This window comes from Xenopus tropicalis, chromosome 2 (genome assembly GCF_000004195.4).
Source record: "Xenopus tropicalis strain Nigerian chromosome 2, UCB_Xtro_10.0, whole genome shotgun sequence".
Classification (NCBI taxonomy): Eukaryota; Metazoa; Chordata; class Amphibia; order Anura; family Pipidae; genus Xenopus; species Xenopus tropicalis.
The window spans coordinates 32,743,393-32,769,802 of record NC_030678.2 but is presented as its reverse complement, the minus strand read 5'-3'; the positions used below and the strand labels follow the sequence as shown (position 1 = coordinate 32,769,802).

The window sequence follows — 26,410 nt, the reverse complement described above, 5'->3', positions numbered from 1 at the left end:
ATAAGGGCTTTCATTGGCTTTTTGGCAGCCTCTAAAACTTGCCTCCAAGCGAGGAATTCAAAAATAAGCACCTGATTTGAGACCACTGGAAGCAGGATCCAATGGGTTGGAGTGCAGCATGTTGCTCCCGAGCCACTGTTTTGGGATCACTGGTCTAGCATGTTCTGAAACCAACAGTAAAATATGGAAAAGTGACAATCACTTTGTGACAGTCACAATCATGTGACTTTATCTGCTTCCTTCCTGTTACTAAACAGCAGTCAACCCATATTTCCTGACAGAGCTACGACATATTCTGGGACACAACACAAAGATCAAAGGATTTACACTGTCTACAGTGAGGGTTTCAATAACACATTTGTGCCATAGTAACTACACACACACACACGCCAAGAGGAGGCACAGTGAGGAAGGACACCGCCCACATACAATCCCAAATTAGCTACATAAACCCTGTATTGGTCCTTTTTCCTAGCATTGCTGGTGCGACAAATTACAGCTTTGAGGGTTCTAAAATGTTACTTAATTGCCACTATATTTCCTGACTCCTGACATGTGACATTGTTTCTGTACATCTTCCTGTAGTGATTTAGGTATATTTGAAGGTAACTTTAAAAAATTGCATCACAATCCTAGAAGTCCCTGCCATCCTCCTTGAGCTTCAATTTCTGGCCCAATGGTATAGACCTAATTTGACTAGTTTGCAAGATTAGGCAGCTTTAGTCAACCCACCTAACACATGAAAGGGGTCTAAACCAGATCCTGTACAGCTGTGCCCACATATTTATATAGTTACATAGTTAAGTTGGGTTGAAAAACCAAAGTCCATCAAGTTCAATCCTTCCAAGTGAACCCAGCACACACAAACCTAAACTGACCTATCCAAGAGAACACTTTATTTGCTTTAGTAGCCACAGAATGACACTGCCTGGAATCTGACAACTTGTTATCTAAAAAAATTCACAGATCCTTATCCAATTAAGGATACCCCCAACACACTACCATTTAGGGCTCTGGCACACGGGGAGATTAGTCGCCCACGACAAATCTCCCTGTTCGCGGGCGACTAATCTCCCCGAATTGCCATCCCACCGGCGAAAATGTAAGTTGCCAGTGGGATGGCAATTAGGGGAGATTAGTCCCCCGCGAACAGGGAGATTTGTCGTAGGCGTCTAATCTCCCCATGTGCCAGAGCCCTTAAGGTGGCCATACACGGGCCGACTATAGCTGCCGATATCGGTCCCTTGGACCGATTCGGCAGCTAATCGGCCCGTGTATGGGGAGAGCAGATCGGCCTGGCCGACCGATATCTGGCCTGAAATTGGCCAGATCTCGATCGGCCAGGTTAGAAAATCTGGTCGGATCGGGGACCGCATCGGCTCGTTGATGCGGTCCCCGATCCGACTGCCCCATTGCCGCCCACATAATCCGATCGTCTGGCCCCAGGGCCAAACGATCGGATTATTATTTTTTTTACCTAAATGGTCCCCGATATCGCCCACCCGTAGGTGGGGATATCGGGGGAAGATCAACTCGCTTGGCGACATCGCCAAGCGAGCGGATCTGCTCGTGTATGGCCACCTTAAGTCCTGCAAGACCAATATCTATATACAATGGGCATCGGTCAGTTCATCAGTGGGGCAGGTTTAAAAGTGTTATCTTTCAACGCACTATATTGGTTAGTGCATGGTATATCAGCAGCTCTGCTTCCCTTCCATTAGTTGAGGCCAAACGGCTGGACCCGCTGGGACAATAGATAAGTGGCCCCGGGTAAGGTTTCTGTTCATTCGAACCTTGGTGTATGGACACCTTTGGAAACATTCCAGCACTACAGCAGTCTGATTAAAGAATGCGGTTTTCTGAGGGTAGTATGATTATGTATATGGCAATCTCTGACTAAATACCTGCATCCAGCTGCTGCTGCTGCTATCCACCAATTACTCTTATTTGCCAGAGAAAAGCACTGGGGGTGATTAGAAAGCAGAACCTGTAGGTAGAGACCAACTTTACGAAGCTCAGCTCCCAGTATGGACCTGACCCACCCTAGCTGCAAAAAGATGCATTTATTGTCATAAAGCAATGTATTTCTAAATGGCAAGCTGTAGATTGCACTGCAACCTACGGGGCCATATCTGTTCCATAAAGGCATCATAGGCAACATATTTCTGTACATGTATGGTGGCCCCACAATCCCAAATGATATGAATTCTGGATGTTGGTCAGTTCTTCAGTAGGCTGCCATATCTCCTAGGGCATGGTACATTGGCAGAGGAGTAAAGAGTCGCAGCTCCTTTTCACTGCTGGTTATTCTGATACTTCAGGTCTGCTGAACAATGAAGAGGTAGTAATGCCACGTATGGCCCCTCATAAAGCATCTGTCCATTCGTCCTTTGGGATTGATGTTGGCCAGATACCGTATCAGTACCTGGTTGGCTAATGCATAGCTGCTTTTAGATTAAGGGCACATCTAGAATTTTAACCACTTTACCCACTATCACTACACACCCACGCAAACAGCCATGCCGTGGCACAGTTCATATTTGCCAGCTTTGCACGTGTCTTCCAGGGATTTTAAGCATAATGTCTGGAAACATTTAAAGGAGAAGGAAAGGCAAAGTCACTTGGGGGTGCCAAAATGTTAGGCACCCCCAAGTGACTTAAATCGCCTACCTTTTACCCCGGGCTGGTGCCCCTGTTTTGGAGAGAACAGCACCAGCCCGGGGTAGCTGCAGCGATTCCTCCTTTCTGCTTTGCTAGCGTGCATGCGCATTAGAGTGACGAGCTCAACTTTAACAGAGAAGTCGGCTTTTTACTCTACTGCACATGCGTTTGTCCTTAGTCGTTGCAAAACGAAGCCGGAAGGAGGAAGCGCTCGCTGCTACCCCAGGCTGGTGCTGTTCTCTCCTAACAGGGGCACCAGCCCGGGGTAAAAGGTAAGCGATTAAAGTCACTTGGGGGTGCCTAACATTTTGGCACCCCCAAGTGACTTAGCCTTTCCTTCTCCTTTAAGTGATATTAGAGGTGGAAGAAGAAATAAGTAGATCCTTTTTAATATAAATATAATATTAAAGACATAAAATGACATGCTTTAATGATTAAGCCCAGAAAAATAACCAACACACTGTATAATCGTCATTATATCCTGACACTGACGTTTCCTCCCAGCAACACTGTAGTGCCTGATAAGCCGGCTCCCCATTATCAGTTGTCTTGCCGCAGATAAACAGCATTCCCTATTGTGTTTTCATACGTCTGATTTTCCACAAAATCAGCTTTCTGGAGCCAAGTAAAGAGAACAAACCCAGTCATTGTTTAATAACTGACTGGCAGGGTTATACAGCCCCTCCCAGTCACTGGCCCAAAACTGTAGAAAATGGGGGATTGTCAAGCTCAGTAATAAAGGAGGGAGCAGAGAAGGTGAGACTACAATGTAACATTCTATGACACAGCTGGGCAAATCTTTCCATTGAGTGGGCCAGTTACTTGCTATACTCCATGTTCTGGGGTCATCATAAAATGATATCATCCCAACAGATCAATGGATCTCTTCAGCAGCCTGGGGGCCATAAAAATCTGTAAGGGCAATGGCACACAGTAAAGCTGGCCATACACGTGGCCAGCGAAACATTGTCAGATCCGCCACACACAGTCAGGGCTGAAACAGCAGATGAGGAGGTAGAAACAATAGGATTTCTACCTCCTTCTGCCGATTCAGCCCTGACGGCAGATTTTGGTCAGGCGCCTTCTATGGCGCCCGATCAAAATTTTCTAACCTGGCCGATCGGCGAGTCGTCCGATATCAGCAGCTTCCTGCGATATCGGTCGACTCGCCGACAAGTCACACACGCACCGAATATCGTACGAAACGAGGTTTCGTACGATAGTATCGGTGCGTGTATGGCCAGCTTTAGACTTGTTGCCTGCTATTAGATCTGTGATACCTCAACTAAAACATATGACTCACAGTGATCTGGCTAAATCACTGCTTCCCTTCACATTTTCCCACAATGAAGCCAGACCGTGGCAAGTAATGCATTTTACCAATCATAAAGTTATGCTATGTTAAGTCATTTTGGGTAGATTTGTGACTTGTGGTAGCGTAGATTTAATTGCAAGCAACAAATCTTACTGTTTGCCATTGCTCCTAAAGGACCATATCAAGCTCCAGTCCTCCAGCTAGACACACTGTAAATACACCATCACATAAACAAATTAAAATTTTCAGCACGTGAAACTTTGGGTTAAAGGTGGCCACACACGTGGCGATTTTCGATCTTTCGTGCGACCGGTCGCATGACAGATCGTTCCAATCCGCCACTAACGTTCAGGGCTGAAACAGCAGATATGGAGGTAGAAACAATAGGATTTCTACCTCCTTCTGCCGATTCAGCCCTGAAGGCAGATTTTGCTCAGGCGCCTTCTATGGCGCCCGATCAAAATCTTTTAACCCGCCCGATCGGCAAGTCGACCGATATCAGCAGCCTCGCCGACTTGCCATACCGAATATCGTACGAAACAAGGTTGCGTGTATGGCCAGCTTAAGGTTGCCATCCATGCTACAATTATTATCTTTCCAATGTCTGTAGGACAGATTGTTCCTTCACTCAACTAACATTAAAAGATGAATTGTCAGATATGCAGGTAAAAACAAAGGAATCTGAAGATTCAGCATTAACGTTACGATGTTTGGCACCTTCAAGGGCGTCTGATCAAGATTTCAGTCGTGCCAGAACAACGAGACAGCCTATTTTTACAGATATAGGTTGTGTGATAATCGGTGTGTGTATGTCCACCTTTACTCCCCCCTTAAAACAGAACTCTTCAATCTTCAAGAAGATTGGGCCGTATGGCCAAAAGCAACAAAACTTCCTGACCAAATATGGGCATGTATGGCAAGCATAGGTGAGTTTATTTTATATTTTAAGTTACATGTGAGAGATATGGTAGTTAGCATTACTGCCTTGTTGGGCAGGGGGTTCTATAGTCGATTCCAGCCAGGATACAATTTGCATGTTTACATGTTCCCCTTGTTCTGGAGTGGGTTTCCTCTGGGTACTCCAGTTTCCTCCCACACTCAAAAAGCCATCAGCTAGATAGTGCTTGTATGCAGGCTGACAATCCTCCTCACAGGGCTTTACCCCAATTGGCTCCTGATAAAATTGGTCCTACTGTGTGTGTTAATGTGATAGGGTGAAAACTGGGTTAAGGATAAATGCGCCCTAGGCAGGTTAGTGCTTTATGGGCACCCACATTGACCGAAGTACTGTGTGCAGTGCCGTGTGGCCCACCTCCCTCCCTCAGACGCACACAGTAACCAGCCAGGAGCGGTGGAGATATGAATAAAGCAACACGTTCAGATTGGTGTTTTGATCGCATTCTCAACATTCATTTAAACTGTGACAATTTCTGGGCCCCTAACACTAGATTGGCCCTATGCTAGTGCCCAGAGTGTTTGCACTGGATAGGGACCTTAGATTGTAAGCTCCACTGCGACAGGGATTGAGGTGAAGATGTACGATCCCTACAAAGCCCTGCGGAACATGTTTTTACTTTTCTAATCGCTGGAGACAGAGAAATCACTGCTCCAAACCATAAGGAACCTTGAATGGATTGATGCATAATGACTGAAGCGAATCGATGTACAATCTTATAGGGATATCTGATTCATTCCGTTAAAGCCTGGTTTACATGAGCAATTAACTGCATGTGACTAATTGAAATTCAAAGCAGCAAACCACCTTACACTAGTTCAGATGATGCCCGAGACTGACAGCTCACACTAGCTGTGACTGCCACTGGGGAATTCACAGACAACTGCAGTTTTACTTCATAGTAGGTAATAATATTGGCCAATTATATTTTTCCTTTTATTAAATAAGAGCACTTGTTGCTGACTGGTTGCTATGAATATTACTTTAGATTAAATCCCACCAAAGTAACAGAAAACAATTTCAGATTGCTGAACAGTATAAACAAAGGGAATTGGAGTGCATGACAGTCTCTTGTGTGTGCTCCTGCTCCACATGTATTCTCCATACTGCTTTTTGGGCTCTAACGGGGTCCCTAGCAATGATGGGCCCAAGGATAGAACCTAGGAATCTATCTGAATAACCCTGCTCTGAGCTAGCCAACGATAAAACTTTGCAATCCACCTCTTAGCAAGGTCGTCAAACAAGAGCACCTCTTCCTAATCTGCCCATCTATGGGTTGGGCCAAATGGGGCCTGGGGATCAATGAGAGAATCATACTGGGGGCCTATAGACAAGGCTGGAGGGACAGATTCGGTAGCTGAACCAATGTTCAGCAAGGTCACCAAATGAGCATCCCTCTCTCTAATCTGGCCAAATATGAGTTGGGTCAAGAAGAGGATCATACTGCAGGCCTATAGAGACCTAACCACTACCTGCCTGATACATGGACCAATAAACTGGGGCTGAAGGTGTAGGTTCAGCAGCTTTTATCGGCCTATGTATGGCCACATTAAACCACTTGTATAAATTCTGCTAAACCTTGGCAGGGGAAATAACGCTATCTAAACTATGAGATTAAGCACATATAATTTGTCACCCATGTAAACCAGGCCAAAGGGCGGACTGGGGGAGGGGGGAAGCACCCTTTTCCTAGTTTACACAGGCAGTTTAATCACAGCAAAATCTGCTTTACTCACATTACAATAATAGGTGAGAATTCACAGCTGAGCTGGGCTCTATGTCATTAAGTGACTTACAACTAAAAATAGTGTAATTGAGGATAGTAACAACACTGTACTTAGTTTACTTTCTAATCTCTCCAAAGAATTTCAACCATATATCTGCGGAAGGCCAACCTTGGTGGGACAGCTTCTCTATAAATAGCCCCCACATTTGTAGTGTCTGAGAGAACGTCTGATCAAAGGTAAATGAGCCATAACAAAGAGGAAGCAGATGTCCTTGAATGGCGCAGTCAATGCAAAGTGAAAATCCTTCATTTGCACTAGTTATTTTTATCCAGTACTTGTAGAAGTCTCTGGATATAAATGCCTGATTTTTACCTCAGCATTACCTTATTATGCACTTCTCTGTTGCCCAGTGTAGATATGCCAGCTGAGAAAAAGGTTACCTGCTCTTGTCCGACCAACTTTGTGCATGCACAAAGGGCAGATTTTTGCTTGGAAATGGCAAACTATGTGATTCCGTGACAGTCAGTGCGCAAGCAAAATGCCCCTTGTGCCAATACTCTAAATTCCATTGTTCAAGTTAGATAGAATACATACATAGGATTTAGGCCCATGGGTCATGGACATTCTTCATGAAAGGACTGAAAAGACTGAACAACTGTGCCCCTTTCGGGTGAATAGGAAAAGTGCTTATGATGGCAGATCAAAACTATGTACCAGAAGTCATTTAATTAAAAAAGGTCCAGGTTCAGGTTAATTCAGGATTCCTTTTGTTTTTTAGAGAAACTGCACTCAAAGGGGCTATACACAGGCCAACAAAAGCTGCCAGTGGACCAAGTGCCAACATATTCAGCAGCGATGTGCAACAAATAGATTCCTTTACTGAACATACAGATTACATACTAAATACAACTGATGCAAAAAGTAAAGCTAGCCCTGCCCAAAAGAGCTTGAAATTTATAAGAAGATGGGGCACAAGACAGAACGTGTAGGGATGGGCCACACCAGCAGTCGCCAATTGGGCTGCCACCTGTCCATTTTTTTTTTTAAGGGCTGTCTGGGTCAAAACTGCCTGCCTGGTTTTCCACATGGAAATCTGGACAGTACGCTCCTTGAATGACGCGGTGATCAGCCAATCACCACATCACAGCTTCCACTACAGACATCATAAACCCACCCACAATACAACACCATCCAGCAACGTCACCCGTCTGCCCCCAGTGTCACCTGGCAGGCCACCTGATAAGACTCCTGAAAAAAATAAAAGATGACAACCCTAGCAGGCAAGCTAAATATGTGTCTTTGAGCATTTCATTTATGGTAGTGGCACACAAGGATATTAGTTAGCCATAATAAATCTTCACTACCACAGGATAATAATCTCCTGCAAATTCTTTCCCACTGGTAATAAAGTAAATTGCTGGTGGGAAATCATACACAGCACTTAGTTTTTCCAAAGTTGCCAGTGCTGCATATGTTTTCCCACCAGCGATTTACTTTATTGCCGGTGGGAAAGCATTTGCAGATTAGTCTCCCAATGTAGCAAACATTTGAGAGCGACTAATATCCCATAGCAGCATAAGGTGCGCACTTAAGCTATGTTGAGCTTTTTTTGTTTAAAACCATCTTTTGAGGGTGGAAACTTTGGAAGAAAATCAATTAGAATGTGGGAGAGAATTCCAGAAGGGTGCAGCCCTGTATGTGAAGAGATAATGACTGAGGAGTTGGTCAGTAGAGGAACATAAACAGTTTCATGAGAACCTGGAGATAAATTCAGACATGTAGAATTCATTTATTCATGTGAACTCAATATCTGGGTCACTGAATTTGGAAGGTAGCAGAAGCCAGTGGAGGGACTGGCAGAGTGGCAGACAGGAGGGGCACTTGTGAGGTATATGAGCCTAGCGGCAGTATTCATTATGGACTTGAAAGGTGGCAGTTTCTGGAGGGGAAGGCTCAATTTATGACTCATGTCGAACAGGTGTCTTAAAGGGAGAACTAAAACTGCTTCTGTCGAATCAAACAAGCATAGCCATTGCATGAGCAATGAGTGATAGAATGCAAAAGGACATGGCCAGAGACATAGATTATGGCAGCATCCTTAGGGCTATGGCACAAAGACTGTTTTATCAAAGGGCCACTACACACCAAAGATGCCATGGGTTGACTGGTACCCACGATTATCAATCAATTATTACAGTACTCCTCCCAGCCATGGGTACATCAGTGCACACAGCAGCACAGATAATGGCAAATATTTGAAATATTTGTTATGATTATTTAATTTGAAAATAATAATCAGCATTGAACTTTGCAGATTCAAATAGAATGATTACTCATAAAATTTCAGACTAACCTAACAGTGATCCTGGGGATGACCCTAACACAAGGAACATGCCTTGCTCTAGGTTAGAGTACCAGGGCTGCTGAATCATGTGATGACCAAGCATAGACAATATTCTCCTGTTGTTTTAATGGGACTCATAGAGGTCTATAAAGGAAAAAAAAACACACTAAAACCTTAAAATAGTAAGGTGACTTTCAACACAATAAAAATGCTCCCAAAAACCACAGGAAGGATATATAAAGGCAATTGCTCAGTGACATCTGCATGTGTGCAGTTTCACACAGCACTAAACTGTCATTACCTTTATGTGCCGCTCTATAATAAAACCCTTTCCCAACAGCAAAACAGACGTCCAAAAACAGAAGCCCAATTATGCTTTAAGACTAGAATACCCACTGGGTTTCTTTCTCCAGATGTTGCTTAATTATAACTGCCTTGTAGTTGAGCAGCAGACGAAGCGCTGAGGGTCAATCTCTCCAGCAAAGTCACCCTTAGAAGCAGACCAAACAATTAACTGTCCTGTGCCCCAGAAGCACTTTATGGGACAGAGTGTCCCCCCTGACATAATGTTTGCTGCTGTACATTTCATGTATAGAAATGTCCAGCTACAAATTAAGTCAGTGAGCTCTTAACACCAAACTAGAATAATAAAAGTAGTATACAGGGACCTGTTATCCAGAATGCTTGTGAACTGTGGTTTTCCAGATAAGGGATCTTTCTGTAACATGGATTACCATACTTTAAGTCAACTAAAAAGTAATTTTAACATTAAATAAAATCCAATAGGATTGTTTTACCTCCAATAAGGAATAATTAAATCTTAGGATCAAGTAGAAGGTACTATTAAAAAATGAAAATGAAATCTAAACATTTTTAAAAATGAAAGTTATTTGTTTAAAATGGGGTCTATGGGAGATGGCCCTCCCATAGTTCTGAATCTTCTGGATAAAGGGTTTCTGGATAACAGATCACATACCTGTATTAATGTTGGGCAGGACAAGCCTTGTATCACAGCACAATCCTTGTACCTGTTTACAAAAGGGCTTGCTCATATATAAAAAGCTTGTTGTAACAGTGACATTTCTTCAAGAATTTCTAGGAGTAAGTGTTAATCTCTAAATATATACCAACTTGCCTTTAGGCTGTGCCAATAAATGTCATCTTAACTGTCCATCAAACTGTGCCATCATTCACCCTCATAGGCAATATTCTACCATTATGCAGGTCCCTACTGTATGCCTGAAGGTGGCCATAAACAGGCTGATAGAATCTGCCAATATTGCTCTTCCAGATTAAGCCAGCAACTTATTGGTCCATGTATAAGGCCCACCCAATGTTCTGCCTGACGTATACATGGCAAAAAATTGCATACAAATCTATTGTGCAGGTCAGAAAATCCTGTAGGATGAGTACTGAATTGTTGCATTAATCATATCACTCCGCCTGTGCCCTCATGTGCAGTCACTTCTAGTAGAGACATGCGTAGGTCTGTTTATGCAGACTCGTCCCCAACCTGTACCTGATTACCCCCAACACAAACCTGTTTACTTACCCGCATTCTATTCCCTATCCTGCTACACACGATCCACACCCTGTGTAAGCATCACATAAACCAGATGTGATGCCACGTAAACCGGAAGTGACGTCACATAAACCGCCAGAGAGACACCTGCAGTTAGGGGTGAAGACACATGGAGCTACTAGTACTAGTAGCAGCTACTAAAATAGATAAAGCTGATCTTTTACTGATAATTGTCTCTGCGTGTGTTATAGCAGAGGCAATTCTCAGTATTGTCTATAGCAGGATATTTTCTGGCATTTAGTAGTACTTGCTACTAGTAGCTCCGTGTCTCTTCACCCTTAGGGCTGTGGCACACAGGGAGATTAGTTGCCTCGCTATAAATCTTTGTTACCATGGCCAACTAATCTCCCCGCAATGCCATCCCACCAGTAAATTGCCGATGGGATGGCATACGCCTCGCTTATTTTTCCCCAAAGTCGTCTCTCAAGGAAACGGGATGGCATTTTGGGGAGATAAGTTGCCCGTGGTAATGAAGATTTGTTGCGAGGCGACTAATCTCCCCGTGTGCCACTGCCCTAATGGTGAAGACACATGGAGCTACTAGTAGCAGGTACTTGTCACAGCTACTAAAATAGACAATGCTGATCATTTACGGATAACTGTCTGTACGTGTGTTTTAGCAGAGACAATTCTCAGTATTGTCTATTGCAGTGTATTTTCTGCATTTAGTAGCCGTGACAAGTAGCTCTGTGTGTCGCCCTAAAAGGTACCCGCAGACCACTCACACAGTGGGGAGATGAAGTATATTCCCAGAAGCACAAGTCCTGTGTGCTTCCTCCGGCTTCCTGCAGGTACCCGACCTACTGCAGGACTCTAGCTTCTGGAGTTCTGTTGAGGTATGGACTGAGATATTCTCTATAAATATTGATTACATAACATAAGATAAATGAATACATATTCTCCTTTACACACACATATAAGTCCCAAGAGGTGCACTTTCATAATCAACTATAACAATAGATATACACAGAGATAGATAGATAGATGATAGATCGATAGATACAGAATAGCTCCCAATAATGCCAACAACAAAACAGAACCTTGCAGTAACCAGGAAGATAAAATTCTGCAGATATTTTAGACATAAAGAATGAAAGCAGTAGAGCAAGACTGAACGTAAGGAATGAAAGAGGACAGAAGAGCAGAAAAATGTGTCCTCAGGCAACAGTGATGATAGAACGGTGATGTAACTGACAGTGTGAGAGTCTCTTTATACACAGAAAGTGGTGAAGGGAAGGAAGGCCAAAGGCCAGTTATAAAACACTTTGGACGTTTAGAAGAGGATAGCAATATAACATGGGCCAACCCCAAGTGTAAGGCAAGTGGGAGTAAACCTAAATGGTTGTTTTTTGTATATTGACAGAAAATATAATTCTGGGCAGCTTTCCAATACACAGTAATGAAGATCAGCAATATATAAATATTCTGTGACATTTCCTGCACTGCTGGTCCTGACTATATGTACCAGTGACACAATGTATGTATATTTTTATTTATAAAGCGATACTTATATACGCAGCGCTGTACAGTAGAATAGATTAATACAACAGGGGGTTATTAAAATAATAATAGATACATACAAGGTATAACAATAAATACAAATAAATACAAGGTACAGTTGCAATAAGTTAAGAATCAAAGAGACAAGAGGATAGTGTTTACAATCTAAATGAAGTAGCAGACAGCTATTCTACAAACTCTAATAACCATAATGCCTTTAAACACTTCTGTGATTCTCTTTCTTTACAGGTCTGTAATTCACAGAACATGCAAGGCATTGTGGAAATAAGAGTCATGGCGGCCACCCCACCCAATATCTGCCCAGGGCCTGCACTGGCCAGTTGTTTCACTGTTACTAGACTGAATAAATACAAATATGAATTAACATATAAACACATACAGAAAATAAAATTGCATATGAACTCTATGTTTATGTTACAAAATTATAAGTGCAAAAGTGAAAAGTGCAAAATTTGAACCAGGTCTAGTAACCTGTAGCAACCGATGAAATGTCAAGTGACCAGTAAATGCTATATCTATTTTTATCTTATGCGGTAACCTGTATTTACCTGTAATTTCCAGCTTGTGGCCCGTTGTTTTAACTACGAATCCCAGCAGCCTCGGCTGAGAAATATAACACTCAAACAGGTTAAGGATTTGGGTACCTGGAGAACTGTGCACCAAGCACTGACCTGTATGCAGAAGCAATTTTCTGTTTCATATTTCTTTCACTCTATTAAGTTACATTTTCAGCAATCACTGGTGCTCACTGCATCTGGCAGATTCACATAAACCTAATCCCAAGGGCCTGATTTGCAAATGAATTTACATGATAAACTTAATTCCCTGTCTGTAAACCTGATAAAAAGAAGATAACATCACAACTGGAGAATTAAAGTGATAGGAAAACACAGTGAGGCCCGAAAATAAGCTCTGCAACTCAATTTTATGCTCTTATCACAGTTAAAGCTTATTCCATTGGGTTAAAATGAGAAAATATACTACATACTAACATAAATAATACCCGAGGGCAGATCATATTTAGTTATTTTTTTATATGGACCACCAGATTGCCAAATAAAGGTGCTGGTCTTTTGCAAGTTAAACCAGCATATAAATGAGTAAACATCTGTATGTATATTTACAATTAAACTATATTATGGCCATTCCTTTGCAGATGTTAGCCATATAAAAGCGCCCCACAAAAAAGCCCCAAAATAAACAGGTGGTGCAATAATATTCTTTAATCTTTATTCACTGTGGTGCTTGAACATGGGTTCCCTATACCTAGACATGAAACTTCACATTGATCGATCTATGGCCAAAATACTGGCTTATTCAGCCCCCATCATAGGAGGCTATTCTAGTCCTGTATTCATACTGAAGTGGGAACATATGCTGTGCACATTAATTAGCATTATTAATGTTATGAATGTTAATTGCTGTTCATATAACTGCTAAGGCAGTTCCCAAATAACAGGGTTAGAGAATTGGCCTGAAGGTCAATTAGGGTGCAATTTGGGGTTAAAACATTAGCTATGCTAGATATTCTTTGGACTATGGCTGCTAAGAAATGTTTTCACATTTCTGTATTCTTGGTTTTAGCTATAGAGGCCCTGAATATATATTGGCTCTTAAAGGGGCACTTTATCCAAAAAATATCCAAATATCCTAGATACGCTGATCTAGGGAATGGTAAAAGCTTGTCAAGCACACACACACATCTATGTGTGCACTCCAATGCAAAAAACTTGCACAGCCAAATTTATTTATTTAGCAATAAATATCCCACAAAAAAATCAGATGTTTCAGTCCTCAACAGGATCTCCCTCTCTCCCTATATAATAATAATATTATATATATATATATATATATATATATATATATATATATATATATATATATATATATATATATATATATATAATATTATATATATATAATAATATTATATATATATATATATATATATATATATATATATATATATATATATATATATATATATATAATATTATATATATATATATATGCAGGCTATAAGAACAGTCCGATTTAACATTTTCCTATATGGATCTGTGTCAGCCTGAGTCACTTCCCTATGTAGAAGATGGGCAGACTAATTTTCCCCACCAGTTCTAATATAGGAATCCAATAGCTAGGGAAGTGAGAGGCTGGGAATAGGTCTGCGTTTTAGGGGTGATGCAAGCCAATCTCAATATGAAAAATATGGTTGGCCAAAGTGATCTCATGGTAAATTTACAGGCTCCCTGGGGATTGGGACATGTTGAGGAGCACAAAGTCAGCTTTTTGAGAAGCAGCTGAAATGGTCACTTTGTGACCCTAATGGTAGCCATACACGTTACAATGATGAAAAGATTGTTTGTACTTTCCCCCAATCAAAATCAAAAACTGATATCCAAGGCCTTTGCAGATTGTCTAGTGAGCACCACTTGGTTGCAAAAGTAAATCTAGGCAAAACTCTAGGTTGAAATGTCTGTTTTTTTGATAGGGCTGCTGGTTTCTACACACAAGGGAAAGTGTGGGCCAGTAAAAGGCTTCTATTTTTATCTATCAAACATTTCTTCTCTTATCCTGAATGAAATTCAATGCATGACTGTTCAGTCTGTGAGCAGAGACTGAACTATCTGATTTCAATAATAATGCTTTTAAATTGATTTTGCCTAATATGCACTAAAATTTTCCATCTCCTCCCCCTTGCAACAAGAGAAGCCCGCATAATGAACAACGGGTCAGTTTTAGTCTGAAAAAAGAGGAGGGATGAGGGATTTGTAAAGCTTGTAAAAAACATACAAAATAGATAGTGAAGCCCAACTGATGACAAATTGCTCAGAACAGGTCCATAAAGGCGAACTTCCCCTTTGAACCTGGGCAAAATTCTGGTGAAGCACCTCCAGGGCAGAGAATAGAAAGTGACATGAATGCTGTTTTTAATAGCAGTTATTTTGACAAGTCATTTTTAAGCCATTAAGAAACTGTATACTTTGTATAGTGGAAAGTGGCAACATTTTAGGTTCATGGCACCTTCACCTCTTATCAGTCTTTCTAAATGCACAGGGAGCTGGAAAAGAAGGGGATTTCCATGGATTATAGTTCTAGTGACCAGGCACTGCTCTAATTGGCACCAGGGCACAATTATTACTCCAGAACTTTAGGCAGGTGCTGTTTCAAAGTTTCATTTGAATGGCACTAATCATAAGGTAACTAACAAGTGGTAATTACCTAATGTCATTCCCCTTTGTGCCAACCAATTATGTCTGACCAGAAAATTAATTGGCAGGGCCCAGGCAATTGGCAAGCTGACCTATAACAAAACCTATTATGCCTATAACCCTGGCTTTTGAGCCAAATACACTACATAGTGACATAACCATATACCCCACCCCAATAAAGAGTTCACAATATCCCCAGGCATAATTTGTTACATTTTCATATTTCTAGAAAGAGATACAATCTCAGTTGTACAGAATATTAAATAAAGTGCTTGAGGGCTGCTTAGTGCTACTGAGATACCGAGGTATTGGATTCCAGCATTACGAAACGGAGATGGGAATTAATTGTATGGTCACACCAAGTCATTTTCCCACGATTCAGGTGTATTGGATCATTTTCATAAGCAATAAATAAAAGATTCAAATGTTGAATTGCATCTAATGGAAAGCTTATGTACCCAGGAGATGAGGCAGTGGAGGAAGTTGATGTGGGTACGTGAGGTATAGAGTTATGCCAAGAAGTATGAATAAATACCATTTTTACATGCTGAAATCCAGCTGCAAAACAGTTCTTCTCTTTCTGCATCATTTGAAATCCTGGCAGGGGAGGAGGGACTAAAACACTGATGTTACAAATTTAACAACTTCTCCACACCTTACAGACAGCATGCAGGAACTACATAACCCGCAATGCATTGCACTGTAATTTTACATTACCTATTGACAACTTTTGTGCAGGGGATTGTGGGATTTGAGGGATGCAGGCTGAAGGCAGGCTGAGGACAGTCAACTTGTTACAATTTATTGGAGCCTCAAAGTAGTCAGCCAGATCAGCAGGAGAACAGGGGGCGGGGCTTAGGTAACAGTTCCAAACCACATTATTACATTAAAAATCATGAAAAGGTTGCATATTTTCTAATTTTAGTTTACTGCAAAGTTTCTTGAAATTATGTTTTCTCTTAAAAATGCATTGTGTTTGGGAGGAGTTTCCCCTTTTTATTTTCTCATTCTGCCAATCAATTTTTAAAAAGATCCAAGCTACTCTTTATATGCAGAAATCAAATTGCCTAGTGTGCCACAGCCCAAATTCCTTTAGTAATTTGAGTGAGTAAATGCCTTTTTGGCATGATCGGTGACCACTGTGACAGGATGCATTGTTAGAAATGCAGTTAGTATGTCAGCTGTAAAGCAATTCACGACTGCTGCTGAATAGAGACAGTAAAACAAATGCATAAGCTTAAAGGAACAGTAATATCAAAAAATTAAAGTGTTTTAAAGTAATTAAAATATAATTTTCTGTTGCTCTGCAAAAAACTGGTGTTTTTGCTACAGAAAAGCTACTGTATATATAAGCTGCTGTTTAGCCACGGGGGCAGCCATGCAAGCTGGAAAAAAGGCACAGGTTACATAGCAGATAACTAGTAGATAAGCCCCATATAATGGGGGTTTATCTGTTATCTGCTAAGTAACCTGTGCCTTTTCTCCTTTGAATGGCTGCCCCCATGGCTACATAGCAGCTTACTTATATAAACTATAGTAGTCTTTCTGAGGCAAACACACCAGTTGTAGCAATGCAGGGCAGCAGTACATTATATTGTAATAACTTTTATACACTTTCATTTTTTGGTGTTACTGTTCCTTTAAAATTGATTAGAACACCTTAGAATTTAAACAAATCAGATTTTTCCAGCACTGCACTGATCCACTAAATATGATGGTATGACTGTACTACAGAAAAAGAAACTATATATTTTTATGACCGGGTCCCTTTAAGTGGATGCACACAAACGAAGAGCCACTAAAGGTGGCCATACACTTTAAGATCCACTTGCTTGGCGAGGTCGCCAAGTGAGCGGATCTTCTCCCGATATCCATCACCTACAGGTGGGCGGTATCGGGAGAATGTATGCTAATTCGGTCGTTTGGCCCTGGGGCCAAACGATCAAATTATAGCGGCACTAATGAGCACAGTTGGTTCGGGGACCACATCGACGAGCTGATGCAGTCCCCGATCCGACTAAAATTATTAACCTGCCCGATTGATATCTGGCCGATTTCAGGCAAGATATCGGTTGGGCATGCCCCTCGTTGCTGCCCCTACACAGGCCATTAAGCTGCCAAATCGGTCTAAGGGACTGGCCTGTGTATGGCCACCTTAACTGCACCAGGTGAACTGCAACTTCTGTTGAGATAAAAGGGGCATTTCCATTAATAACACTGCCCTATTGACATGAGGCAAGTTGACATCTCTGTGAGTGGTCCCAACAATGTAAATAGCATTAGTCCTGTAAAGATATACAAGGCTTTGTTACAGAATAGCACTCTATCTGCAAGCAGAGCAACAGAGTCGCACACCAGTCTGCCATATTCCCAAGGGCCAGCATGTAAATGGCTTCTACCAGCCCAGCTCCTGAAAAAGTTCCAGGCATGACGTCATGCACTTTGCCCTTTATACGCAGCACTAGTAGGTAATTGACGTCTCACTGCACCATACTGTGGACACGACACAGAGGTTGGGCCATTCTCAGCACCGGAATCTGCTGTTCCCACACTCTCTGTATTAACAATGGAAATACAAATGCCAAAGCGTAGCAATGTTTAACCCACATTCTGTGCAATAAAAGCTGCTGCCACCAGGCATATAAACATCCAGTGACAAAGAGCCATGGGGACAGCTAGGTAGGTGACCTCATATATACACAATGAAATAAAAGGGAGCAAAGTGCAGGCATCACTGAGGTTAACCTCTTAAAGGAAGTCACAGTGGAGAACGCCAGGGATGCCCTGCTCCCAGCATCTTCTGTCTGTTCTGTTGATTTTGAACTACAACACCCACAATCCACCGCAGTCTTCTACTCCAAGGATCCTGGGAGGTCTAACTGAAGAACAGCTGGTGGGCTGCAGGTTTTACCCTCTCCCATTCTGGGTACCCCCTGTAAGGTATAGCAGGGAAGCAATCACCGAGCGGTAAGGATAGTTATTCATTGGTCCATGGAAAGTCAAGGTGACCAGAAATGTTCTGCTACATACAAGGTACCACAGTCATAAAGAAGTCATGGCACTTTAAGGAGGGAGGAGCCCAAACCAGAGTTATGTCAGCACTGGCCAACCACAGCTCTTCCATCTGCTTTGAACTACAACTCCCAGGAACCCCAGGAAAGTCTGCAGCTATGAGCGGACTGGATGTTATAAGACCAGCGTTAAAATAAATGAAGTAAATAATGGCTAATATACATGTCAGCAAGTGCAAATTGAGGGTCATGGGCCCTACTGAGACTGGGGGGGCAGGGCAGATGCCCAAGTTGGCTTGTGCTAATATTCTTGGTAGGCCTGTGGCATGACCCCCCCCCCCCCCCATGAGCAATTGGCATGGCCCGGCGTAAGAGAGCCAGCCTGGCTGCGTATTGTGCTTGGCACCTTACCTGGAGCGCTGCAGTCTGCACACACCTCGCCTCTCTGCACCTTCCGAGACATCCTCAGGGGAGAGGAGGGGATCCCCTTCTGAGCCAGGGCGCTGCCTTCCACTCGCACCGAACCGCCGAACAATACAGGGGGATCCGCTTGTGTCTGCAGTGGGGAAGGGTCAGCGCCTCCCCGCAGGCTCCCCTCTCCGGTGCTTGGTATTTTCCGCGGCTGGAATCCCTGTGCTCCAATGTATCGGCTGCAGGAAACTGAGAGCGGCCCTGCCCATTGTAGGGAGGGACCCGAGCGTCTCCCCCCCCAGGGGATGGGAAAAGGAAATGGGAGCGAAGGAGGGAGGAACAAGGAGAATTGGAGCAGGGCAGCCGGGGATAGCAGCTTGGGGGGTTATGAACGTCCTTCTAGCAAGGATCAAGCGTGTGGCTTCAATGGACTCATATGCGAATCTGCGAAGCGTCAGTGAGCGCTTTTGCCCCGGGCCCCAGCATCTCAGGGCAAAATGTATCAATTGCTATTACAGTAGCCGTCAGGGATTTCCAGCTTGTGGCCCTTAGCTGTTCAACAGCTCCGCTGGGGCTGCTGGGAGTTGTAGTTTAACAACGGCAGGCCCTGGGCAGCTCTGTCCCCTTACTATCTTCCTTTTGGTTGTGGCCCTGGGAGTTCTAATTCCCGCCATGAGTAGCAGCAGTGCAACAGGGCCTGTGAGTGTGTGGGGCATTAGTCTGTATACCCGCTACTTGGCCCTGTACCCTAGGTGGCACACATTTCCCTAAGTGTAACCATAAACCCTGTTAGACTGTAAGTTCTGCAGATCAGGGCCCTTTGTGTGTATTTTGTGTGCTTGGTATACATGCCAGTGTGCACTGCTGCTGGATATGGCATAGCTTTATAAATACATAAAAACACAGAAATGCAGAATCTACATTGCTGCTTACACAGAGCTACTAGTAGCAGCTACTTCTTGTGGCTACAAAAATATACAATGCTGATTGTTTACTTGATAAGTACTTGTCTCTACTTGTGTTGAGGCAATTCTCAGTATTGTCTATGGCAGGGTATATTCTGGCATTTAGTAGCTGTGACAAGTAGCTGCTACTAAGTAGCTCCATGTGTCTTCACCCTTAAGGTGGCCATACGTGGGCCAATACTATCTGCCGATATCGGACCCTTAGACCAATTCGGCAGCTTATCGGCCCATGTATGGGCACTAACGACGGGACTGCCCGACCCATATCTGGCCTGTAATCGGGCAGATATCGATTGGGCAGGTTTAAAAACATAGTTGGATCAACTGCGCATATACCCGTCGTTCTAATTCAATCTTTTGGCCCCAGGGCCACCCGTAGGTGGGGGAAATCGGTAGAAGATCCGCTTGCTTGGCCATCTCCGCAAACGAGCAGATCTTATTGTGTACGGCCACCTGTAGGCTTGTCTTTTTACCTGGGGGCTCTCTGGCTGAGCTGAAAAAAATTGAAGGGACCTCTGAAAATCGTAGGGACGAGCCAATGGGCTTTATTTAAGCTAGCAAAATACTGCTGTTGTGGTGAGGTTGCCAAACATGGGAATCTTTGTCCAGTTGGACTGATCAGATGATGAGCCATTGAACTGACCTAATGTGCAAGCCAATGAGCTTTCTTATTGTTCCAGCCTGACCAAGTTGTTTGTCCAGCTTAGAAAGATGGCTCAGGGCAATTGTAAGCTTTTTGCCACCTACATGATTTCCAACTTTTCGGGTGGTCAGCAAGGCACAGAATTACATCTTCATTGACCTTAATGGTAACAGGACCCTGCTGAGGCAATTATTATTCAGAAATGGGTACGTAGTATACTTGGATATATTGGCCCAAACTGGTCAGGCCTACAACCAAATGACACAATAACCTTGAGGTCAGCTGGATGTTGACTGAACTAAGGTGACTGGATGGGCCCAAACAGCCAGATACAGTGGCTTGCAAAAGTATTTGGCCCCCTTGAACTTTTCCACATTTTGTCACATTACAGCCACAAACATGAATCAATTTTATTGGAATTCCACGTGAAAGACCAATACAAAGTGGTGTACACGTGAGAAGTGGAAGGAAAATCATACATGATTCCAAACATTTTTTACAAATAAATAACTGCAAAGTGGGGTATGCGTAATTATTCAGCCCCCTTTGGTCTGAGTGCAGTCAGTTGCCCATAGACATTGCCTGATGAGTGCTAATGACTAAATAGAGTTCACCTGTGTGTAATCTAATGTCAGTACAAATACAGCTGCTCTGTGACGGCCTCAGAGGTTGTCTAAGAAAATATTGGGAGCAACAACACCATGAAGTCCAAAGAACACACCAGACAGGTCAGGGATAAAGTTATTGAGAAATTTAAAGCAGACTTAGGCCACAAAAAGATTTCCAAAGCCTTGAACATCCCACGGAGCACTGTTCAAGCGATCATTCAGAAATGGAAGGAGTATGGCACAACCGTAAACCTACCAAGACAAGGCTGTCCACCTAAACTCACAGGCCGAACAAGGAGAGCGCTGATCAGAAATGCAGCCAAGAGGCCCATGGTGACTCTGGGGGAGCTGCAGAGATCTACAGCTCAGGTGGGGGAATCTGTCCATAGGACAACTATTAGTCGTGCACTGCACAAAATTGGCCTTTATGGAATAGTGGCAAGAAGAAAGCCATTGTTAACAGAAAACCATAAGAAGTCCCGTTTGCAGTTTGCGACAAGCCATGTGGGGGACACAGCAAACATGTGGAAGAAGGTGCTCTGGTCAGATGAGACCAAAATGGAACTTTTTGGCCAAAATGCTATGTGTGGCTGAAAACTAACACTGCACATCACTCTGAACACACCATCCCCACTGTCAAATATGGTGGTGGCAGCATCATGCTCTGGGGGTGCTTCTCTTCAGCAGGGACAGGGAAGCTGGTCAGAGTTGATGGGAAGATGGATGGAGCCAAATACAGGGCAATCTTGGAAGAAAACCTCTTGGAGTCTGCAAAAGACTTGAGACTGGGGCCGAGGTTCACCTTCCAGCAGGACAACGACCCTAAACATAAAGCCAGGGCAACAATGGAATGGTTTAAAACAAAACATATCCATGTGTTAGAATGACCCAGTCAAAGTCCAGATCTAAATCCAATCGAGAATCTGTGGCAAGATCTGAAAACTGCTGTTCACAAACGCTGTCCATCTAATCTGACTGAGCTGGAGCTGTTTTGCAAAGAAGAATGGGCAAGGATTTCAGTCTGTAGATGTGCAAAGCTGGTAGAGACATACCCTAAAAGCTTGGCAGCTGTAATTGCAGCAAAAGGTGGTTCTACAAAGTATTGACTCAGGGGGCTGAATAATTACGCACACCCCACTTTGCAGTTATTTATTTGTAAAAAATGTTTGGAATCATGTATGATTTTCCTTCCACTTCTCACGTGTACACCACTTTGTATTGGTCTTTTATGTGGAATTCCAATAAAATTGATTCATGTTTGTGGCTGTAATGTGACAAAATGTGGAAAAGTTCAAGGGGGCCAAATACTTTTGCAAGCCACTGTATATTGTGCTACCATTATATTTATATTTACTTAGTATCATTCTGCACTGCAAGGATTGACCTTATTCACTTGCCTTGTTCCTGAATATCAGAACTATGGTATTTACATATCAATGTTGTAGTCTTGTGATTTTGGATATTGATAAATAAGCCAACCAACTTTGATAGAAAGGCATGACTGTCAGCTGCATAGCATGAGATGAATTGGAGCAATGCAGCAGAAGCCATCTCTCCACCATTGAGGCTCTAATTCCCATAATACCTTGCATGCTTCTTCACAGGTCTGGTTTCAGTGTTAACCAGATAGCTGCTAAAATTCCAAACTGGAGAGCTGCTGAACAAAAAGCAAAATAATGAAAAACCACACACAATAAAAAATGAAGACTAGTTGCAAATTGTTTCAGAATATCACTCTCTACATCATACAGGTATGGGACCTATTATCCAGAATGCTCGGGACCTGGGGCTTTCTGGATAAGGGATCTTTCCATAATTTGGATCTCTGTGGCTTAAGTCTACTAAAAAATAATTTTAACATTAATTAAACCCAATAGGCTTGTTTTGCCCCCAATATGGATTAATTATATCTTAGTTGGGATCAAGTACAAAGTACTGTTTTATTATTAGAGAGAAAAAGGAAATCATTTAAAAAAATTAGAATTATTTGCTTACAATGGAGTCTATGGCAGATGGCCTTTCTGTAATTCGGAGCTTTCTGGATAACGGGTTTCCGGATAACGGATCCTATACCCGTGTTAAGGTTTAAAGGTGAACAACCCCTTTAAGAGCCAGAACAAGCTATGCAGAAATGAATAGGAAAATATTACTTTTAATTGCCATTATATTAACAAGTAACTTTAAAATGTTGAATGTGTATTAGAAAGTTGTTTTAAATTAGGAAATCGGGGGTGGACTGTGCCTTTGCGCTTTATAAGAGAAATTGATAGCAGATAAGAATGGCTGCTTATTTGGAAAAAATCAGCTTTAATTCCTACAACTTCAGCTATTTATGTGCAATAACATGTCATTAAAATTCATTTCCAATATCCCTTTCTTGGAATAATTTAGCTTCCCACATTCCCACAATATTTGTACCACACTATGACATCATCTCAAAAACTTTGCTAATGATCTAGATTTAATTACAATGTATCACTTTCAGTTTCCTTCCGTTGGTTTTGCAAGCCTCTCCCATGATCCAGTAAAGTGTCCTTTAATTTTGGCTAAGATGCTTTTTAATTTGCCACATGAGCTCAATTCTTTCTGAACAGGAATATGGAATTAATCTTAAAGGGGAACTCTGGATTCTGAAGCAAATTTGTTACAGAGCCCCACACAATGCACAAACCCCTAATATACCCAGTATACTCAAAGAGTATGAATAATTACCATTTTATATGCTGAAATCCAGCTGCAAAACAGTTCTCTTTCTGCATCATTTGAAATCCTGGCATGGGAGGAGGGACTAAAACACTGATGTTACAAATTTTAAGTATTTACATAACCATCAATGCAGTGTTCCTTTCATTATTGACATACAGTGGAGGAAATAATTATTTGACCCCTCACTGATTTTGTAAGTTTGTCCAATGACAAAGAAATGAAAAGTCTCAGAACAGTATCATTTCAATGGTAGGTTTATTTTAACAGTGGCAGATAGCACATCAAAAGGAAAATCGAAAAAATAACTTTAAATAAAAGATAGCAACTGATTTGCATTTCATTGAGTGAAATAAGTTTTTGAACCCCTACCAACCATTAAGAGTTCTGGCTCCCACAGAGTGGTTAGACACTTCTACTCAATTAGTCAACCTCATTAAGGACACCTGTCTTAACTAGTCACCTGTATAAAAGACACCTGTCCACAGAATCAATCAATCAAGCAGACTCCAAACTCTCCAACATGGGAAAGACCAAAGAGCTGTCCAAGGATGTCAGAGACAAAATTGTAGACCTGCACAAGGCTGGAATGGGCTACAAAACCATTAGCAAGAAGCTGGGAGAGAAGGTGACAACTGTTGGTGCGATTGTTCGAAAATGGAAGGAGCACAAAATGACCATCAATCGACCTCGCTCTGGGGCTCCACGCAAGATCTCACCTCGTGGGGTGTCAATGATTCTGAGAAAGGTGAAAAAGCATCCTAGAACTACACGGGAGGAGTTAGTTAATGACCTCAAATTAGCAGGGACCACAGTCACCAAGAAAACCATTGGAAACACATTACACCGCAATGGATTAAAATCCTGCAGGGCTCGCAAGGTCCCCCTGCTCAAGAAGGCACATGTGCAGGCCCGTCTGAAGTTTGCCAATGAACACCTGAATGATTCTGTGAGTGACTGGGAGAAGGTGCTGTGGTCTGATGAGACCAAAATAGAGCTCTTTGGCATTAACTCAACTCGCTGTGTTTGTAGGAAGGAAAATGCTGCCTATGACCCCCAAAACACCGTCCCCACCGTCAAGCATGGGGGTGGAAACATTTTGCTTTGGGGGTGTTTTTCTGCTAAGGGCACAGGACAACTTATTCGCATTAACGGGAAAATGGACGGAGCCATGTATCGTGAAATCCTGAACGACAACCTCCTTCCCTCTGCCAGGAAACTGAAAATGGGTCGTGGATGGGTGTTCCAGCACGACAATGACCCAAAACATACAGCAAAGGCAACAAAGGAGTGGCTCAAGAAGAAGCACATTAAGGTCATGGAGTGGCCTAGTCAGTCTCCGGACCTTAATCCAATAGAAAACCTATGGAGGGAGCTCCTTTAAAATCTCCATAGGCTGTAATGTAAAGTTGGATGAGATAAAGTCTGATGGTGTGTTTTGCTCCTGCATCTACGTCCTACAGTCAATTTATTTCAATGAGAAAAAAAAAGGCTGTCAGACACCATGGTATTTTATCTCGTCAGGTGAAGATGCAGCATGCTGCGTACCTTTCCTACAGGCGTGTTGTGTCGGATGGCTGATCTTTCATGTAGTTTACACATCAGATTTTATATTTAGCCCATGCAACTACATCCCAATCGTAGGATGTGCTTTGTCTCTTAGACACCATCCTATAAGAAATCTTCAGTGGAGTTTAGCCCTTATATTTTTTGAGCCTCAAAGTAGTCAGATCAGCAGGAAAACAGGAGGCCAGGCTTAGGTAACTGTTCCAAACCATATGATTACATTAAAAATCATTAAAAGGCTGCATATTATTATTATCTTATTAGGACAAGTGCTTCCAGCGTGGGACATGAGAACCTCTAGTGGCCGACACAGGTAATGCAAGCCTCCACACAACTGAAAAACCTTAACCACAGAACTTGAAAGAACTTAAAATAACAATGACGTAATATAGGTTATTAACCTATACATTTGAGTTATATGTATATGGTAGGTTATGGTTACTTAATTTGGATATATTTTAACTGTGGGTTGTCATCTTAAACCTTATATTCCTAAGCTTTTAAACGGTTCAGTTATATAGTAACATGGCTGCCCAACCCAGGATCTCCCACACAGTGGAGGCAGCCTAGCGCTGTAGAGGGCTTTTTTTTTTTTTTTTTTTTAGAAAAAAAAGTATATTGTTTCCCCCCAACTGGAGCACCTCTGGTGAGGGAAGCAATTTCAGGGTGATAGGTGCCCTGTAAGGGCAGCCCCAGGTCTCAACTGGGGTTCAAAATAGGCCCTGACATTACAAGTACGTAGAGACCCAAACAGCCCCCCACCAGCCCAATTAAGGGCCGTGGCAGACGGGGAGATTAGTCACCCGCAACAAATCTCCCTTGTCACGGCGATCTTCTCTCCCCGATATGCTATCCCACCGGCTTGAGTGTAAATTGCCGGTGGGATGGCATTTGCGGCGCTGCGATTTCCCAAAATCGCAGAAGTTGCCTTGAGAGGAAACTTCCGCATTGTCTATTTTTGTAGCTGCTACTAGTAGCGCCATAAGTCTTCACCCTTTGGGTGGCGACTAATTTGCGCAAAGAAACTTATGCACTAACCTATAGCAAGAAAGTTGCCGCGATTAGTTGCCACAACCAGATTTTTTAAAAGTTGCGGCAACTAATCGCAGCTTGTGTCTTCACCCTTACAACAATTCTCAGTATTATCTATGGCAGGGCATTTTCTGACATTTTGTAGCCATGACAA

At 42.5% G+C, this 26,410-nt stretch overlaps 1 protein-coding gene across 3 annotated transcripts in view; it reads right to left on the bottom strand.

Annotated features, from left to right (window-relative positions):
* git1 (G protein-coupled receptor kinase interacting ArfGAP 1) overlaps positions 1-19,135 on the bottom strand; it is a 72,126-nt gene extending 52,991 nt beyond the window's left edge. The window contains exon 1 of one of the 3 annotated variants that reach the window (XM_031896670.1): positions 18,740-19,135. In XM_031896670.1, the coding sequence (XP_031752530.1) occupies positions 18,740-18,791 (52 nt within the window). In that variant the 5' untranslated portion in view covers positions 18,792-19,135. The remainder of the gene's footprint in view (positions 1-18,739) is intronic. The other 2 variants (XM_031896668.1, XM_031896669.1) reach the window with 2 other exon arrangements.
* Between the last annotated feature and the right edge of the window lie 7,275 nt (positions 19,136-26,410).